The sequence below is a fragment of the Salvelinus namaycush genome, chromosome 14, assembly GCF_016432855.1.
Source record: "Salvelinus namaycush isolate Seneca chromosome 14, SaNama_1.0, whole genome shotgun sequence".
NCBI lineage: Eukaryota > Metazoa > Chordata > Actinopteri > Salmoniformes > Salmonidae > Salvelinus > Salvelinus namaycush.
In genome coordinates, this window is record NC_052320.1 from 24,916,998 (window position 1) to 24,937,740 (window position 20,743).

The following is a 20,743-nucleotide window of genomic DNA, read 5'->3' on the forward strand; positions in this document are numbered from 1 at the left end:
CCAGGGAAAACCAGGCCACTCAGGCATGACAAGACGCACACCGATGAGCTCTCCGAGTCTTGAGAGCTCTGCACTTTAACTGTATCTATAAAAGGGAATTACACTTCTTCCACTTTTTCCATTAAGCCCAAATTGCCATTTAAGAGCAGTTTTGGTGCGTTTAACAAAAGGTGTCATAAAGTAAATAAAATCAAAATGAAAGGGATGAACCCATGTCGTTGAAGCAGCAGCACTCTTCTCTCCCTCCCCTACTCTCTCCTCGCTCCTTAATTGGCATGGGTAAAAATTCAGTTAGTTGTTTATATAAACTGAAAATTTTTCATCTTTTAGTACCAAGCGACGAGTTGAAGATTATTCCCCCCACCGGATTTGTTTAATTTTTTTCCACATCTGCTTATTTTCAAGGTGTCATCGCGCCGAGTGCTTTCTCACCGGCAGGCCAGCAGCCCCGGGCTTGGATGGCCAGAGATATATTCTTTTTTAAACCCCCCTAACGGCGTAATTGTTATTAAGACGTTTCAGCCCTTGTTTTAACAGGCCTGAGAACCTGCAGATGTTGGCATCAGGCACCTCTGATTTAGTGGGGAAAAAACAGAGTGGCATTTTTTTCATTGTTTGACTCAATATGGAGAAGTTGCCCCTTTTGCGCCTGTTAAAAAGTGCCAGGGTTGATATACAATTGCTGCTTTTAATTCAAACATTAGCTGTATTTTCCTCCGGGCCCCGAAGTCTCCTGAGTACCAGAACATTTTAAACTAAAGAAAGTGACAATCAACCTGCCCACCACTTACCCCCTCCTCCCCTCAAGTTGCTCTGTGAGTTACAGTTAGGTTGCGGTGATTGCATACTGTAGCACTCCGAATATGAATAGCATCAGCTTAAAAGAAAGCCTTAAATGGAAGGTATTTTTTAACCACACACGACCCTGGTAGTTATACCACTGACTCTTGCTCAAGTTTGTCACGTCGCAATGTTTCAAACAGAGCAGGTTTGCCATGTTTTACTTAACATGATGTTTGATAAGGTCTCTCGACTTGTCACACAGACAAGTAGCTGAACTTGAAAAAAAGACCTCCGTCCGTCTAACAATTTCTAGGTCACCAGAGACGCTTTCTTACCACACTGAGCTCATTTCTCAACAGAGCCTTTCTCAGTTCTCTTAATGGTCCCGCTGTGAAAAAGTCTGACTTAGTCACTGTTCCAAACCACTGCTATTTGAACGAACAAAAACAATGTAAATCAATGCTAGGTTGCCTCTTAAAGATTGGTGTCAGAGATTTATTCATTGATGTCAATAAAGTTGAAGGTTTGTCTCCACACCTCTTTTAGGTCATTATGGTAACAAATTATGTTCTCAATACCATACCTGGTTAAGTAAAGAATAAGTTGATGAATGAATCATTAATATGTCGATTTATTTGCCTATTACTGAAAAGCTTCAATCCCACACTCTCCTCTCTATCTGCAGGTGGGCTGCAACAAGGTATACACCAGCACCTCCGATGTCATGACTCACGAGAACTTCCATAAGAAGAACGCCCAGCTGATCAACGATGGCTTTCAGAGGTTCCGCGCCACTGAGGATTGTGGGACGGTGGAGTGCCAATTCTACGGGCAGAAGACCACCCACTTCCACTGCAGGTCAGGAGATCAGAACACCCCGTAATCGAGATAGAGATTGTATTTATAGGTGTCTCTTTTCACCAGGTCTCAACACTATTTGAGTTTAACTCACACCAGCCACTTTGTTTAATGTGTGCATCCATGATTGCCCAAAGAAATCGGAATCAATGTCTTTTTTCATAGACTGCAGTTTGAATCTGCTTCATACTATGGGTTCGATGAGCCGGTAGGCTCCACATAAAACAATGGATTGTAAGAATTGAGATTGAAAACATGTTTGGTTTTGCTGAACAGTCATTTGGAATGGCTCCTTAGCTGGCACAGTTTAAAACACCTCTGGTAAGTTGTGAAAGCGATGATATCTCAATGGAGGTTTATTGTGTCACCTTCCTCCATTATGAAGTATTTTGATTATGTGGCTTCAATCCATGACTGCCTCAAAACTTTTCCACTGTACAGAAAAGGCCTTGTAACTTAGCATCTTAGGTGACATCTTTTGAACTTTTCTCCCTGCTTCCCTCCCTCCTTCCACAGGCGCCCGGGGTGCACCTTCACCTTTAAGAACAAGTGCGACATTGAGAAGCACAAGAGCTACCACATCAAGGATGACGCGTATGCCAAGGACGGCTTCAAGAAGTTCTACAAGTATGAGGAGTGCAAATACGAGGGCTGTGTCTACAGCAAGGCCACCAACCACTTCCACTGCATCCGCTCGAGCTGCGGCTTCACCTTCACCTCCACCAGCCAGATGACCTCCCACAAGCGCAAGCACGAACGCCGCCACATCCGCTCCTCAGGCGTCATGGCCCTCTCCTCGGGCGGCTCCTTCCTGATGCCCAAGGAGGAACCCGGAGACGAGTCGAGCAACGACGACCTCATGGACTTCTCGGCCATCAGCAGCAAGAACTCCAGCCTGAGCGCCTCGCCCACCACCCAGCAGTCGTCCATCGGTCCCGGCGCCCACTTGCTTGCCACACCCACCACGGTGATGTCGTCCTCCAGCGGTGGCCACAGCGGCCTCAAGCCCACCTCCTCGCTGCCGCACTCGGCACGCATGTCAAGCCTGCTATCCCAGGCGCTGCCCAGCAACATGCCTGTGGCACTGGCGCTGTCCAACAGCGCACTCGCCAGCGTCCACAATCCCTTCTTCCCACTCATGCCCCGGCTGCCCATGCAGCTGCCCCATTCGGCCGCCAGCCTGATCTCGGCCGTGTCGTCTGGCGCCCACTCCATGCCCACCGACTCACTGTCCCAGGGCGGCTGCTCCTCGGCAGGCAGCGATGGCGCCATGGCATCCACGCCGACCTCCTACGCCTCGGCCTCTTCCATCATGGAGAAGATCTCTGCTAGCAAGGGCCTCATATCCCCGATGATGGCCAGGCTGGCGGCAGCTGCCCTCAAGCCCTCTGGCAACCACCAAGACACAGGTGGGTGTTTTCATAAAGTTGTAGTGTCCCATGTGGCTCAGTTGGTAGAGCGTGGTGCTTGCAACGCCAGTGTTGTGGGTTCGATTCCCACAGCTGACCAGTTTGAAAAAAGTATAAAAAATATATATACTTACTCTAAGTTGCTCTGGATAAGAGCATCTGCTACATGTCTAAAATGTGAATATTTATTGTCTATGGTAATGTGAGATGGCTCAACACATTACTACACAGCTTGTTGCAATAGTAGCAATGCTCTAGTGCAGTATTTCCTAAACTCAGTCCTGGGGACCCCAAGCCATGCATGTTTTGGTTTTTGCCCTAGCTTTGATTATTTGAATCAGCTGTGTAGGGCAAAAACCTAAACATGCATGCCTTGGGGTCCCCAGGACTGAGTTTAGGAAATACTGCTCTAGCGTATGTCGGCCATTTTATTTTTCTCTTTGCATTTATACCTCTTTTTTGGGGGGGTTGAGCTAGCTACCCTCCTCAGAAAGGGATGTAGCTAGAGTCTGTCTTTCCCCCCCCCCCCCCCAAACATTAGTGTGGAGTCACTCTACTGCAGCAAGAGCTAAAAGAGTGCACACTTAGGTCACCTAACCAAAATCACTGGCCCACGGTGGATGAGAATGTAGCAGTCACAAACTGCTCGTTCCAGGCTTGAAGGGGCATACTGAAGGCGTGGTTCACTGCTCCACGCTTGTTATTGTGCCGATGGTTAGCTAGATACCTGCAATCCATTTGTAGATAAATGCGCTGACAGAAAGGAGAGTGGGCCCTGTAAAAGTCTCTTACGGCGTTCGGAGGGGGCTCCCGGGGCTTGTGTTGTACATGTTTCCTCATCATTGGTCTCTTATCTGTGCGTGCGCTCGTTCCGAGCAAATGGAGGTGGAATGAAATTAAGTTCAGAAATTGCAAGAACAAAACCCATTTTTTTTCTCTTGCTCTCTCTCTCTCTCTCTCTCTCTCTCTCTCTACAAACTGATATAAAAACAGAAATCGCTCAGGCAGAAATGACTCAGCGCACCAGAGCATTCAGAGAGAGGGTGGTTTTTTGCAGAATGCAAGAGCAGACACAGATACACACACAGGCACACACATGCACACACATACACACAGGCACACACATACAATTTGGGCTCACAAACAACAACCTCATTGGCATGCATGCATACTCCAAAACACACACGCACACAGCCCAAGCACACACACACACACACACACACACACACACACACACACACACACACACACACACACACACACACACACACACACACACACACACACACACACACACACACACACACACACTATTTGGGCTCGGACACAAACAACCACTACTCATTACAATAGTAGCAAAAATAGTAAATAAAGATGTCTAAAAGACAATAAAACAGTCTCACACTGTCACAACTGAGCAAAAAGAAGACGAGGCTACAGGCCCGAGCTGAGACTTTAGCAGGTGCGGTACAGATTGGAAAATTGGGCTAAGACAGGAGAGCGTCTCCGCATGCTGGTGGGCTGGAGGATTAGTTGCCTGGTGGTGTTGTTGGAGAAGGACGGGGCCCTGGGAGAGAGCAGGGCAGCTGCTCGGGGGAGGTGTGATCAGGTAGCACAGGCTGTCAGTCGGAGCTCCACCTCTGGGCCTCCAGGCAGCAGGTAACAGGGGGAGAGAGAGATTGAGAGAGAGAGGGCCTGACTGGGAAGGAGGGCCTCCTCAGATGGGGCTGGCTCCCCTTCCGTTGCTCCACTGCACCAGAACATGAGGGGAGCTCAGCACACACAGGGCTACTCGCACAGAAAATAAGTATGCTGTTTTGTTCACTTTTTTAAACAGCAGTAATAGAGAATATAGACGTTTTCAGAGGCACTTAGGGGGTTAGGTTTTCTCTGAAGTTTCACTTATTGTTCGCAAAATATGTGTGAACAGGACATTTGGGCTAAATTGAAGAGGAAGTGGTTATGGCTCACAGTGTCAAAAAGGTTTGAGAAACCTTTTAGCGTGTGGCTATTTTTAGATGTTTTTTTTGTTTGTTTTTACGGGGCCTATCTCTTCAGTGGTAAACTATGTATTCTTTTTTCATGGGTTCATTATAGACTGCTTTTTATCAGTGTTTCTCACCAATTTACCCCTAAATGTTTTTAGTTTTTTTAAGATCCAGGCCTCTGAAGGGTTTACTAATTAAACACAGAGTGCAAATGATCTTTCACGACCTCTGTAACTTAGCCAGAGTAATTACATTGTGGTCGTTATTCCTGGAGAACATCCAGAAAAAACACCACGTTGAAATCTACTCATTTTCTTCCACCTTTTTTTCATGACAAGAATCTTTGCCGAGATCTCTAAGCATGTAATTTTTTTTGATGAACATTCACTACTAACTTTTCTTTGATGTGATTAACTAAATGTCTATGTGTAGGTCACATATTCCTCGATATGATGTGCTCTCATCAGGTCTTTGACTTGATGTAATGTCCAATGACAATTTGTCTGGCTAGTTAATCATTGGGTTTCTTTTTTAGGGGAGTGACCTCACCCCAGCCACAAAACGGCCTCTCTTCGACCCCCTCCTCCTTGTTTCCCCGTCCCCCCACCACCACACTGTTGTCAGCTTAAAAGGCTATGACACTGACACATCCCCATCTCCGTACCTTAGCTTTGAGCTGACAAGGCCCAAGACTGGCTTTTCCACTCGCATTGCCTTTGATATGTCTCTGGGTCATCTTCTACTCAGGGATGCTGGTTCCAACTTCCCACTCACATAGCTGCTTTCTTGCAGGGCACATAGTTGGCCCTCCGCGACCTTGCCCGTCACAATACGTCACTACCAGTCACTACCAGGCCCTGTTTCCTAAACAACATGGCCCCACACAATACCAATCACAGGCGATGCACTCACTCAGCACACAGGCCTAAAAGCCCTTGCCAGGCACTCCTTCACTCTCATTCGTTCCTCTTTTTTGAAGAAAATACCACTTACTGTCTACCTAAAGCCCGGCTTTCTCTATATCGCCTGAGGAGAAATTAATATTTCAATCACTTGGGGATTGGGGGGAAAAAACTCACCTTCCTGTCAGCAGTCTTTGCCCCCGCCCCTCTCGTCTTTATTTATTTATTTATCATGCCGTTGCTGTCCTCACTCACGACATCATCTGCTGAATACCTATTCAGAGGAGAATCCGATCTGGAGGTCACGCTATTTGAACTGATCTGATTGGCTGTCAGCTCCAATCTGACCGACATAGCCCTGTTCCTCTTGGGCATGCTCAGTTGGCATTGGCTGCCTGCCGTTGTCAGGCCAACAAGGACCAGGGAAGGAAGGAGGGCGGGGGGGGAGGGCAATCGGAGACTGCCACTTTCTCTCAGCATTAGCATCCGACTTAATGACCAGTTAAGAGGCAGCCTAGCAAATGAGTTGTGACAAGTGCTGCTGAAAAAGGAGTATTTTCCCCTCATATCTCCTGCCTCTCAATCACCATTTAAAGGCCTTGACGGCCTGACATCATTTCGCAATAATTATCACTCTGAGTATTCTTTTCGGCTGGGACAGGAGTCAGATTGGATCTCGTCACAGGGTAATAATGCTGACCAACAATAACTTTGTTGTCACTCTCTCTCTCTCTGGCTTCTCCTCAGGGAATGGGCTGGCTGGTTCTTCAGCGAGTCTGTTCAATCTGGTTCAAGTGAAGCAGGAGCCAGTCGACCATACCTCCGGGGCCTCCCAGGACTCCATCCAAGAGCACAGCCTGGACCTGAGCAAAAAAGACCACAGGTAGAGTCACAGGGTCACACTCCTAAAGTTTACCCCTTAAAAAAGCGGGTTTACTCTTAAAGAAAGTAGGTTTACTCCTAAATAAAACAGGTTTACTCCTAAATGAAGCAATGTTACTGTATCTCAATTGGTGTGAGAGTATTTAATACAAATGATGAAAGTGTGACTGCAGCGTTGCGAAGGGGATGCGATTTGTTCACTGACTCGTATTTCTGAAAGCAGTTTTGACCTGATTATGATTATTAATTTACTTTTTATTTTTTATTCCTCAAAAACGACTATGTTATCTCGATTTGCATCTCAATATATGGCCTCCAACACGTTTCTCCATCTCTCACTGATCTCACACCTCGGATGTTGACATAAACCACAACTCCAATTTTCCCTGCAAATTTGTTTAAAAGCTGCATTTTTGCTCTTCATTAAACATGCACACCCTCCTGTGATAAATAATAATATTTACTGTTCTTATGCAAATCTTGACTAAACATTGTTTATTTTCCTTGTTCCAGTAATGAATCAAACGGACACCCTGTACCGGGAAATACATCTCTTTTATCCTCGCTTATGAATAAGGTAAGATCCATCCATCAAACGCTTTTCATCCCCAAGACAAATTAGTGGGACGCACAGAGCCTCTGTTTGTTTTTTAATGTTTCACTGCTAATAAGATGAGTTTGTATCATTTACATTTTCCAGCCATTTTTCATGTGGTGTAATTCCACCGTACCTCTCACAAATGAATATAATGAACCAGGAGCTGGGTGCCATGCCAGATATATAGAGATGTTTGTTTTTTGATGAGCTGTTTTGAACTCGACATCCATTTTGTCCCCTCCTCCTTTCTCCTTTTTTCTTCCCCGGCTTCCTATCACTCTATATTTATTCATGGAGTTTGTAAATTATTTGATTAAAAACTCGGTGGGGGAAAAGAGAAACAGTCACCCTCATTTTTTAAAAAGAGTAAATGTTTGCTGAGGGATATTTAAATGTGTGATTTTGTGAAGATTGAAATGGACATTGTTTTAATCATACATATTTTCTGACTAATACTAATGTGCGGGTGGTTCCCATTACCTTGATGATTTAAAGAGTTTTCTGGCTCCATTTTTTTGGCAAACTCACTCACACTACTGGCTAAGGGGGTTTTCTTGCCCTTCTGCTTGTATTCTTGTATCAGGAACACACTCAAACACACTCATGAGTGGTTTCCACAAAGCGGCCGTTGAGGCCTGACGGGAGAGGGGCTTGATGATCAGATGTCCTACAGCTCTCCCCTTCATGTAGGCCTTTTGGGGTCCCGTTCCGAGTCACCACATCACATAAAGCACGCACAATTGCTCACAGTGGACACTTGGCATGCGCACTTGGCCTGTGCTCAAGCAGAAGCCGGCTGTTTGTAAACTCGGCTGAGCTTCCGCTCTGCCAAAGTGTGTGTGTGCGTGTGAGATTGTGTGTGTACGTGTTTGCACGCCTGTGTGTGTGTGTGCGTGTACCTATGTACATTCCGTGTGTGTGTGTGTGTGTGTGTGTGTGTGTGTAGGCCCGCGCTCAGCTAACACTGCCGCCGCCGGTGCTTTATGTGCTGTGTGTTTTGCAGATGAATGCCGGCTTCTTCAGTGCCCTGAACCTGAAGACGGAGATGGAGATCGGCCAAGGGGCCGACACCTCAGAGGCAGCACAGTACCTGAGCCGCATCATGAAGAGGCCCATGCCAGACAAACCAAGCGAGCTCTGGAGGACATATCTGCGCAGGTACTTGAAGAGCTCAAATAATAGTATAATGCTTCAGAGGGGTAAAATGTAATTGTATTACCTTAATTATTTCCCCTTTTTTTATTATTATAAAAAAATATATATATACTAATTGTATCTCTTCTCTGTTTTGTTGCTGGGTCAAGGTTCGACACGGAGGACTTCTGCGAGGCCCAGTGTGACTTCCTGCAGAAGGTCCACTTCCATTGTCTTGTGGAGGACTGCGGGGCGCTCTTCAGCACGATGGACGGAGCCATTAAACACGCCAAGTGAGTGTGGTGGCACTGGTGGCACTGCACCAGAAGAGTAGTCCATGTGATACACTGTGCCATAGGCATGTTTCTTCTGGCTGTGCAGATTCAGAATCAGTCTCATGCATCTCAATGGTCAACCCAACCCATGTTGATACATTAAAAGAAGAATACTGTATATTCAATAATGAGGCAAAAGTCTTTTATCATGATGATCATTATAGTATTGGTTGTTTATTACAGTCCATTGTGTAAAAGCAATTTTGCTTAGAAAGCTGTATACAAATGTTAAGCCGATAATTTGAGTCGATGACTGAATGAAAGATCTGACTTAGTGTGTCCCCACCATGTCCATCTGTTCAGCTTCCACCTACGAGCCACGCTGAAGGTGAAATCAGAGCCTCACTTCAACAAAGTCAAGGACTGCGGCGACGGAGCATCCCACCAGTCCACCGCCCCTGTCTCCATGGCGAACAACCCCGCCATGGAAGTGGCCAACATGTCATCATCGTCAGGCGGCTATGGCTCCTCCCCCTCACTGCTGGCATGGAAGCAGCTGACGGGCAGCATCCCACAGCTCAATGCCTCCATGCCTAACCTGCCTGCCAATTCGCCGCTGGCCACCACCTCTCTGGAGAACGCCAAGCCACAGGTCAAACCGGGCTTCCTGCAGTTCCAGGACAAGTAAGGGACCGTGAGACTTGTAAATAACACGCATGAAACACTTTGACTTGAGCACCTTTATTGAACACGTTCAGGCAAAATCATTGACCACTGACACGACAAGTTGTATTTTCATTAGGCTACACAAAAAATACAATTGTAAAATGAAAGAATGTTTTAAGAATCGTAGGTTTAAGCAATGTAGGTTGTTATGACCTGTCATGGCAATATACTTTATATGAAATGTTATAGATGTATGGATTTTGATATTCTTGGACATTGGAGATCCTGTATTCCAGGGCTATTCAATACCAGCCCTCGAGTGCCAAAGTACGGCTGGTGTTCCTATCTACCTAGTAGTTCATTCATCTGGTATAACTAATAATGATATAATTGATTGGTCAGAGAGTCCACTTACCTGGCGTCCCAGGTCCCTGATTAGACGGACAGAATGAAAACCAGAAGCATTTCATCCCTCCATGACCGCAGTACAGAAGCCCTGTCCTATTTCTGTTTAGAAAAAGGTATTGAACATACCCCCCTTTCTTTTATGTTTTTTGTTCATACAGTGACCCTTGCCTGGCCACTGACTGTAAGTACTCCAACAAGGTCCACTTCCACTGTCTCTTCGGGAACTGCAAGTACGTCTGCAAGACCTCGGGGAAGGCCGAATCCCACTGCTTGGACCACATCAACCCTAACAACCACCTGGTCAACGTTCGAGATCAGTTCTCCTACTTCTCCCTCCAGTGTCTATGTCCCAACCAGGTAGGTCCCCACCTTCTCTCTCCAAGCACCAGCAAATTACTGTCATATCATCAAGTTTTCTAACCATGAAGTATACAATCTATTAGACCTGTATTTGAGGTGATTTAACTCCAGTCTTTCAGAATCGCTCCTCGTCTGTCTTCTGTCTGCTGGGAGACGACAGTCGACTCACCCCGTAATGTCTGTTTATATGTCAATGATGTCATTTTGACTGCCGCATTCTCCCCTCAGAAAAGGCCAATTTAGCTGATATTACCCAATAAATCATTGTCAGCCGCACAATAAACAAGGCTGTCTTGAATAGGGCAAAATCTGGCAAATGTTTCTCAAATTAAACCCCTTAATGGAGGCTCCTGCCTGCCTCTCGTGAGCCAATATTTGGAGGATTTTTTTTATTTTATTTCATTAATAATGTGTCTAAAATCATCCTCTCACTTAGCCCCCCCCCCCCCCCCCCCCACCCCATATCCACCTCCTCCCCTCCCTCCCCCTATCCACCTGAACTGAGATAATCCTATATAGCCTGGCTCCTATGGGACACACAGGCCAGAAACAGATAGTGGTGTGGAGACAAGTTAAAAAGAGAGGGGTGGGTTAGAGAGTATTTGATAGACCGATCCTTCCAAATGTACAAGGGGGTAGTTAGTGTAAAGGTGTGAATTGTTGGTGGAGTAGAGTAATATAGATGTCCATTTGAGCAATCAGCAGCACCCCAAAATCTGTTTATTGTAGGACCTGTAGTAACTATAAATAAATACAAATAGGAAAACAGAAAATGAGTTAATCAGACATCAGAACAGAAACTGGTTGGGAATTCAGCAAGCTTATCTATTTAAAGTCATTGTTCTAGCCTGTTTCCCAGTCTTACATTAGGATGACCACCCCTCTGTCTCTCTGCCTTCCTTCCTCCAGCACTGTGAGTTCAGAATGAGGGGCCATTACCACTGTCTGCGATCTGGCTGCTACTTTGTCACCAACATCACCACCAAGCTTCCCTGGCATGTCAAGAAGCATGAGAAGGCAGAGAGACGCGCCGCCAATGGCTTCAAATACTTCACCAAGAGAGAGGAGTGTGGCAGGCTAGGTAAGCTTTCAATTTAAACTAGTCTCTTTTTCTCTGTCTCTTTGTCTCTCACTCTCTCACTCCCTCTTTCTCTTTCTCATTCTCACTGCTAGGCCAGTGAGAGATGTAAGGGTTAAGGGTGTGAAATCAAGAGAGATGTAGTGATGTTTCCACATTGATTTTCAGTGGACGCTCCGAGCAGATATTCTCTCTGTGCGCCTCAACTGTCACAGAGAGCTGCTCCCAATCCTGGCAAACACATTGTCACGCTATCGCAGAGCAATTCACATGGCATAAAACAAGTCTGGCTCGTACTGAACTTTTTATGGAATGTTTTGCATAGGCACTATGAATGTGAAACCTTATTTTCCTAGTGATTACATTGTTGGCACTGTAACATATATATTTGTTGCTTTCTTTCTCATATAACTTAAATGTCTGGTTATATGTTATACTAGACTTGAATGCATATGTATATATTTATAAGGGACAAACCCACTAAGGTTGGTTTCTTTTTTTTGCTTGTCAGAAATGAGCGATTTACATACGGTACTTGTTTGTGTGTGCTGTGTACTTTTCTCAGTCACCCGTCATCATCATTCCCAAATGATTTTAAAAGTCATCTCTTATTTCTGGCTGTTCTAAAAAGTTCTTCTGAACACAAATGAAAAAGACAAAAAGGAATTCCTGTCCTCTATCCTGATCAGCCCCGTTGTATTGTTTTGAAAAGGTAAAAGGGATTACTAAAGCAAGCACTCAAGTTATAAAACATTTATGGTTTGGTGGTATCCATGGCAGCAACATTCAACTGAACACGGCCGATTAAGTTACCTGGAAGGGTCTCATAAAGGCCCTGCATGTCACGGTGGCTACCGTTATTGACTCAACTTTGCATGGTTAAAGTATATGTGCAGTGTTACTGTGTACAAAAGCTATTGTTTTGTGCACCTGGTCCCATGGTTACTGACATGCTAGCACCTGCCCAGCATTTTGCTCTTTCAATTATTTCTGCCTGCTTTTATATAATGATATTTGGAGGAGCCGACATTTCATTTGAAATCATGAAGCAATTTGAAAATCGCTCCCTAAAAGTGAGGAAAATAATAAAAGAGGAAGAATCCAACACAATAGTGCCATGGCACAAAAAAAAAATGAAAAGACAACAATGGCTCGATTTTGAAAAATGAATTTAATATGGGAATAATTGTATATTTACTTTGGTTTGCAGGGGTGTGTGCATTATTGGCCTACACTGCATAGGATAATGTATTTATGTAAATTCCTAATTGAATAAAGGATGTCAGTGTAATAAAAGAGCTCCACAGGTTTAGTCCACGGCAGCCTAGACTGGCTCAGTGTGACACTGGAGTCATCTAATCTAATATGCTACATATAATGTTGTTTTTGTCCCTGCGATGTCATGATGCTGAATCTAAACCAAAGTAGAGCTTCTTAAAGACAGGATTTTACCAGGTTTTCAGAGCTAGTTAGAGGACGTCTTTAAATGGACACTTACACTTCACATTATACAATAACTGCCATTTACAGCTGCTTTGAATTGTAGTTTGGGCGAATCTCCGAAATGTGCCAGGCAATACCAAATTCATATGTGAAAACCTCACATTTCTCACGTAGCATTGAGTTAAACACTGTGAAAACGTCATATGTTTAAAATAAATAAAAAAATATTTAAAAAAATGTCAATTTCTTCACCTTGTGATTGAAACCATGTCATTGTCTCTTTGCAGGCTGCAAGTACAACCAGGTGAACAGTCACTTCCACTGCATCCGCGAGAGCTGCCAGTTCTCCTTCCTGCTCAAGCACCAGATGACCTCACACTCCCGCAAACACATGAGGAGGATGCTGGGAAAGAACTTTGACAGGGTTCCATCCCAGGTAACGAAAAGTGTGTGTGTGTGTGAGAGTGTGCGTGTGCGTGCGTTCCACATAATGTTCTGAACAGTGCAATTATTAAGACAAATATGTGGGGAGTTTCCATATAACCATTGCCGGTGATAGTTTGCATATTGAAAGTATGCAAAAACACGCAGTTCCTCACACACCCTTTCACTGAAAAATGTGACTGTGGCAGCTCGTGTCATAAGGTTTTGGGTTTTATAATTTTCCATTGTGCTTCCTGATTCCTGAGTCAGATGCATGGATAATGAGTAATGAACACCTTTGGTGACACTGTGCATTTTTTATTTGTTTTAACCTTCATGTTACAGTGTATCTATGGGATTTATCGCTAATATGTTGTCGTTCTCAAAAAAAGTATCATGGAGGTCCATTTTTTTCACTGAAAGTGTCTCTAAAGAACTGTGTTTTTACATACTTGCGATATGCAAACCACCGCCAGCAATGTCATTGTTATATCAGTACTCTATGGTGATGTAGTGCCAGTATACGTATGCCTGACAGTTGGTGCCCCATGAGAGAATATCTTACGTAAATGGGGAATCCCTACATTTAAATATGTCAATAAATATCATGTTTAAAAAAAGAAGAATCCTGTGTGAGGAACATTCCCTACAATATGTATTCCCCCCTGTGTGGTCCTCTATAGGTGGTGTCCCATGGCCAGAGGGCCGATGACATGCAGCACTTGTCGGGCATGGGCTCGGGCCTCATGGGCAGCCACCCGGGGATGACCCATGGGTTCTCCAGCATGATGGACGAGACGGATGACTACATGGACTACATGGGCGGGGGCAGCCCCCTGTGCCTCTCCTCTGAGTCCTCCAATCAGGACCGCAGTTGCAGCAGCACCCCCGTGGGCAATGAAAGCTCCCCAGCAGGTGAGTTGAGGAGCGGGGGCAGGATATAGAGGCTAGGGTTAGCCAGGCTGGTTGCGGAGTGAGTATTAACATTGTGGCCATAGAAACTTGCATACGAATGCATACTGTAGAGTTGATAACAGAGATAACAAGAAAAACAATGGATTTATGGATGGTGTTGCTTAGTGAAATGATGGCGATATTGTTTAATTTCAGTGAAAAGTAAATTGTCTATCCAGTTCTATTAAAGAAGCAAGTAAAACGTGGTTATGAAGTTAGAATGAAGTAGTGTTTTTGTATTGTAAATCCAGCGTCATTTACAGTACCATTAGAACTCAATTCATGTCCATATCTCATCAACATCATAATTTCCTGATTTCGTAGTGGATTCCATTTTTACAAATACTATTTCAAACAATAGGAAGAGTGGGAAACCAATCAAAATCCATAAATTAATTGTTCTCTTATTCGGAGGTCATTTATTTTCTATTATTCATTTTCTACAGTAATAACTTATGGCAATGTAAGTTTGATATAGTAGACTACATTTCCCTTTTACCTGAAAGCTATCCCTGTGGCAACAAACTTCTCAGATTCTCTGCTTTTCAAAATCTGATCTTGCCTTCATCAAATGAGTTTCACATTTCCATTATTTTGTGTCAAATGTTATCCACCATTTTCATCATTGTTGCTTTGGCTGGTGTTTGCTTTCTTGATTCGGCTTCATTTTGTATCATTCTCTTATCTTTTCCCTTTTTCCCTTCCATCCCCGTGTGTGTGAATGGGTCTGTGTGTGTTTGCGTCTACCCGTCTGTCTGTTTCCCTTCCCGTCTTTCTACACTTCCTGGTCATCCTGTCTTTCCAGGACCAGGCTGCCCGGTCACTACTGCTCCCTCTACCCCCGCTGACACTAGCGCTCCCCAAAACGCACCTCCTCCACCACCTCCTCCTCAGCCTGGACTTCAGTCTCAGGCTCCATCTTTCCCTCCTGCCCTCCTCCGACCTCCTCTTCCCTCGCTCCCATATCTCGTCTCTCCATCCTGTCTGTCATACTCTCTGCTCAGCGCCTCTCTCGGAGCCACTCGGAGTGTTGTCATGCCAACCAACACACCAGCTTTCAGCCCCATCATTGCCACTCCGTCTCCGGTTAAAAATGACGTCCCTATAGTGCAGGATGCTGCAGGTACTTATCCCGACGCAAACCAACATTGTAGCTGTCAGTGTCAATTGGTGTAGATGTAGTCTACTTCAGTGTGTACTTGTTTGATCCAGTATGACTTCTCAAAATTGTTGTTGAAGCTTGAGAGAAAGTCAATGGGGAAAGTCACCATGCAAACATTATTTGGGAAAACTGTGAAAAAGTGAACATTTGGGAAAACGTCTAAGTTAGTCTGAAAAAGTCTGGATATACGGTCTAGATGAGATATAGAAACGTTTTTGTTTGTTTAATCTTTATTTTCCATTTTAGCCATTCTCTTATTCTCATGGAGCTTGGTCTTACGTCTCCATTACACGCAGGTTATGCACAGTGTCCCCCTTTGGTATTTACAAGGCTGTGGAAACAGCACCGTAAATTCAGCACCTGTAGTCCAAAGCCGTGGCCTTGTTTAGCTTCTATTAACGGGCAGCGCACCAGCCGCCTCTTATTTTAATCATGCCCCCACTTTTATCGAGGCCCCTGCTTCCTGTCGAGCCGAACAGGGATCACATCATTAGCAGTGACTCCAGGGGACTCGGCAAGGTAGGCTACCCCTCGTAAACCAAAGGCAGATAAGAGGGGCCGCCAAGATCCACATCTCTGCCACTGTTTGGAGGCTGTAGACACCCAGTAAAAATGTCAAGTACCGATTAGCAGCAAAGTCAATCTATCATTTAACTCCCCCCTTCCCTTCTTCTTATTCAATAGTTTGTAAAGACAAAAAAATATATACAATTGGGAATGTAGGACAGCCTCTCAGAGATTCCGCAAAGGAAAATCTCCCCTTGGCCCAGCTTGTTTAGTGTGCTGTAGCACTAAAAGTTGATCAGTTGAGTCCTAATGTTCTTCCTCTCTCTGTAGGCAACACCATCTCCATCCCTACGGCCACCGGCGCCAAGAAACGCTTCTGGATCATCGAGGACATGTCCCCCTTCGGCAAGCGGCGCAAGACGGCTTCTGCTCGCAAAATGCTGGACGAGGGCATGATGCTGGAGGGCTTCCGCCGTTATGACCTGTACGAGGACTGCAAGGACTCCGGCTGCCAGTTCTCCCTGAAGGTGACCCACTACCACTGCACCCGCGAGAACTGCGGCTACAAGTTCTGCGGCCGCACGCACATGTACAAGCATGCGCAGCACCACGACCGCGTGGACAACCTTGTCCTGGACGACTTCAAGCGTTTCAAGTCATCGCTCAGCTGTAACTTCTCCGACTGCCAGTTCTCCGGCAACAGCACCCACTTCCACTGCCTGCGCTGCAGCTTCCGTTGCACGGACAGCACCAAGGTGACAGCCCACCGCAAACACCATGGCAAGCAAGATGTGATCAGCGCCGCCGGCTTCTGCCAGTTCAGCTCCAGTGCTGACTGCGAGGTTGCCGACTGCAAATACAAGCTCAAGTGCTCACACTTTCACTGCACCTACCCCGAGTGCAAGCACACTGTAGTCGGTATGTCCCAGATGGACTCCCACAAGCGCAAGCATGAGAAGCAGGAGCGCGGCGAGCTGCCGTCGGTGTCTCCCCGTCAGGAGGGGGCGCACCACATGACGGGAGGAGTGTCCGCGGTGCCCCACGCCTCCATGGGCCTTCTTCCAGCCTCGCCCGGTGGCCTCCCAGGACTCTCCCACCACCACCATCACCACCATAACAACAACAACCATGCCCCCTCCATGCTCTACCCCCCAGCCAGCATGGCATCTGACTACAACCACCCCTATCCAACCTCCTCAGTCAGTCTGGACAGCTCCCTCAACCTGGGCACCGACACCTGCAGCTCCCTGTTCTTCCTGAAAAACGCCGCTGGCCTGGGCCTCAATGACTCGCTGGACCTGAGCAAAAAGATGCAGCATCACCATGACCCGAGCCTGACCATGGCTGCCGGGCCCAACCCCATGCCACCGCTAGGCTTGCCCGCTCCTCAGGATGACACCACGGGAACATCGGGCGACCCCGAAGATGACCAGTCACCTGAGGAAGAGGCCAATGCAGAGGAAGATGAGGAGGATGAGGATGAGGCGGAGGAGGATCTGAACACTGACTCGTACGAAGATTCGATGCCACAGCCCGACGGCGACAACAAGGACAATGACGAGAGTTTTGATGCTTCCTTAAACCACACTGACACTTCCCAACTGGAAAAGCAAGAGGCCGACCCATGAAAGATACTCTGACACTGAAGAAGAAGAATCCTGTATACTATGAACAAACAAATTAAAGTGGCCTCATTTATCAAGGTTAGAGACACTGCAGATGACAACAAGAAGACAACAACAACAACAACAACAACAAGAAATTATGGCCCAAAATGATTTATGATGATGTTTACAAGATGACCAACAATATAAATTAAATTATGCATAAAAAATGAACAGAGAAACAAACAAATTAGGCCTCTTTTACACGTGGGGCAGCAATGTAAACATTTTACTACACAGCAGTCTTTTTGTGTGCCTGCATGTTTGACTTTAATTTATTTTACTTTTATTTTTAACCTTTTTTGTGCGTGGAAAAAACGATAAGAAAAAAAAATCTCTATATAACTATATACGTAAGTGTGTGTGAACTTTTATATACAAAGGAAATTACTGGTGCAGTCTTTACATGAACTGCAGGACCCTTGTTAACAATGAAAGGGAAAGACATCACTGTTAAATTACATTGAGGAAAAGTTCTAAAGCAGAATGTGTTTGAACATTTGATCCTATTTCTGTATTAATATTATTATTATTACTATTATTCTTATTATTACTACATTAAGTGCAGGGGTCTGCATTAGTGTTTTGGCTTGTACCCTTCTCTCTTCATCCTTTGCAAGGTTATTTTTCGTTCTCAATGTACATTTTCAAATAAAAGTGACCAGTGACTGTGTCCTCAGTCTCAACTGCAGATGGGCATAGATCTCTGAGCGAGCATTGCTCTGTGTATGCAGCTACCTGGGAAATTATGTTAAATTCTCACCAAAATCAAGCTTGTGGACTTGCAATTGTAACCCTTACCCCCTGTCGAGGAACCTATTAAGTTTGCATTTGGATAGTGCACTTTTATATAAATGATGATAGATATTCAAACATATTTTTGTTACCATATGCATCATTGCATTACGATTGCGTTATACTTGCATAGTAAAATCAGACGGCTCGGAATATTGATTTAGAACTAGGCGAGGAACCATCATGACTAACTAGCTGGGGGTCTGAATGAACTGACCAGAGGAAAAGATGAGTCACTCAGATGCAATGAGGAATGACAGAGGTAGCGTCAGGGAGTGTTTGTTTGAAATGTACAGACAGAAAGCAAAATGTGTCAATGCTGGACATTTTGTTTTCCATTTACTATGGCTGTGGTTTAGCGCCTATTGTAACGGTTTTATTTAATATTTATGTGACCTTGCAATGAGACATTTTTAGGGTGTTCTAGCACTTTTTAGATTTATCTTCAGAAAAAATATGGCATGCATCTTTTAACAGGGAATTTGCTTTAAGATGTCGTTTTAGTTCACTTTGCTTTGATGCACAAATAGTTGTTAAGTGTGACAAAGAACTGTTGTTCTGTGTTTTATTTAAAGTAAGGACTGATTTTATTTGCTTCTGTGATTGGAGGATTTAAATATGAAATGGGCATGACCGAGTTATGGTGGCCTAGTAACAACACTAATAAGAAGAACTGTGATTTCAATTAATTATTAAAAACATGACAATGCTCAGATACTGTAGTACTAAATTATCACACAAAACACGTTAGTCTAACCTATCTTCAGGTTTACTGGGGGGTGAAAATTGTTATGATGAATTATTTCTTGAATATGGCTTTGGAAAAAATAATCATAATATGGGGAATTATGTGTGTAGATTGTTATCCACAAAATATTGTTTAGAGAAGAAAAAAAGGTTGTACAGTATTTTCTTCTGTAAAAAGACTATATATGAACAAAATGCTCTTTGATGAACAGCTTCCTTTAAAAATAAAACAATTAAAGGAGAAATGAATAATAAAAAGTAAAACATTGAAATAACCCCACTATAGTTTGCTTGTGTGTGTGTGTGACCTTTTTTTTAAATATAATTTTTCTCCCCCCCTTAGATTTCTACAGGAAGTCAGTAAACATTGTTAGGACCCTTGCCATACTGTAGCACTGAAGGCAGTAAGGGGATTCCGTTTTTTACCTTGACATTTTCAAAGCTAATACAAAAAAACACTGATTTAGACCTACTAATGGATGTTTCTGGTTTATTTAACACTTTGTTTTATTCATTTTTCTGTTTGTCATTTTTGTGTGTGCTTGTAGTTTTTCCTTAATTTGATATTTTCTTTGACATTTTACTTTGCTGTGGGCATACATGCCTCTCTCACGGACTCAAATGCAAGGCAGTGCATCACTTTTTATTTATTTGAGTTTTTCTGACAACATTTTGGGAATAGCTATTGGGCTGGAAGATATTGTGCACTTGAATACAGTTTGTGTGTGTGCCTGTGTGTGTGTAAAATAGCAGGATTTGTAAAAAGTTGAAAATAAAGAAACAATAATTATTATAACGATACATATGTACTGCTTAGTAGTGCTGTAGCCCGATGACGTCTGGGGTCATGTGTTGTGGGGGAAGTCCCAAAATACTGACACTATCAAAACCTCATGGGGAGAGAGACTAACCCATATACGGTAGCTGGAGCAAGGCATGAGGGCAGAGAACTGGTCTCTCTTTCTGTGATAATACTTAGTGTCTGGCTAGTCTCTCTCCCCCCGGATAGAGACCGCTAATAGCAGGGAGACCTGTGGAACTGCTCTGGTCGCTTAGAGCTACAAAGCCTCGCTTCATGTGACCTTTCCTCGTTCTATTCTTCCAAATGCTTTTGTCCCAGTAGACATTGAAGTAAAAGTTTGTCCCAGTAGACATTCAAGTGAAACATCTGCATCGTTGCAGATAGCAGAGAATCAACAATATTTGTTGTCAGGCCGCCCAATGAGGGCTCGCCTCTGGTCAGAGATTAACCAATCAGAACCAATACAATTCAGAGTTTGAAATGGGAATAGTCTGGGGATGAAAGGAGTAATTTGCTGGTGCCAACAAGATGGGTCTCTGTGTCTCTTCACGAAAGGAAAGGAGGACACTTTTAGTTTCTGGCGGGGTTTTTTTCTTTGTGAGCTTTGTGCTGTTAGGTCCCTTCCTCTCGTTCAGTGGCACACAATGACCAGCGCGCCGCTCTGGTGGTGTCTGTCCTCCCTCAGCCTACAGCTGTTGCCGTCTCTCCTCCTCCTCTTCCTTGTGATGTTTCTTTAAATAAAAAACGGGTAAAGGCATCACCATCTGTCAGCCAGCTGGCATCCTGTATATAATCTACGAGAAGGAAAAAAATAAACATGAAAATTATATTACACAAAAACCAGACGGAAACAACCTCCAAATCCTACATAGGCTGCTGCTGAAACGACAGATTGCTTTACCGTT

General features: G+C 44.5%; 1 protein-coding gene across 1 annotated transcript in view; it reads left to right on the forward strand.

Annotated features, from left to right (window-relative positions):
* Positions 1 to 19,311, forward strand: part of casz1 (castor zinc finger 1) — a 44,717-nt gene extending 25,406 nt beyond the window's left edge. The window contains exons 7-19 of the mRNA XM_039007422.1: positions 1,469 to 1,641; positions 2,158 to 2,608; positions 2,648 to 3,101; positions 6,712 to 6,823; positions 7,336 to 7,399; positions 8,424 to 8,578; positions 8,725 to 8,847; positions 9,193 to 9,513; positions 10,062 to 10,260; positions 11,173 to 11,344; positions 13,072 to 13,234; positions 13,992 to 14,122; positions 16,161 to 19,311. Of these exons, the coding sequence (XP_038863350.1) occupies positions 1,469 to 1,641; positions 2,158 to 2,608; positions 2,648 to 3,101; positions 6,712 to 6,823; positions 7,336 to 7,399; positions 8,424 to 8,578; positions 8,725 to 8,847; positions 9,193 to 9,513; positions 10,062 to 10,260; positions 11,173 to 11,344; positions 13,072 to 13,234; positions 13,992 to 14,122; positions 16,161 to 17,458 (3,816 nt within the window). The 3' untranslated portion in view covers positions 17,459 to 19,311. The remainder of the gene's footprint in view (positions 1 to 1,468; positions 1,642 to 2,157; positions 2,609 to 2,647; positions 3,102 to 6,711; positions 6,824 to 7,335; positions 7,400 to 8,423; positions 8,579 to 8,724; positions 8,848 to 9,192; positions 9,514 to 10,061; positions 10,261 to 11,172; positions 11,345 to 13,071; positions 13,235 to 13,991; positions 14,123 to 16,160) is intronic.
* Positions 19,312 to 20,743: the final 1,432 nt, after the last annotated feature.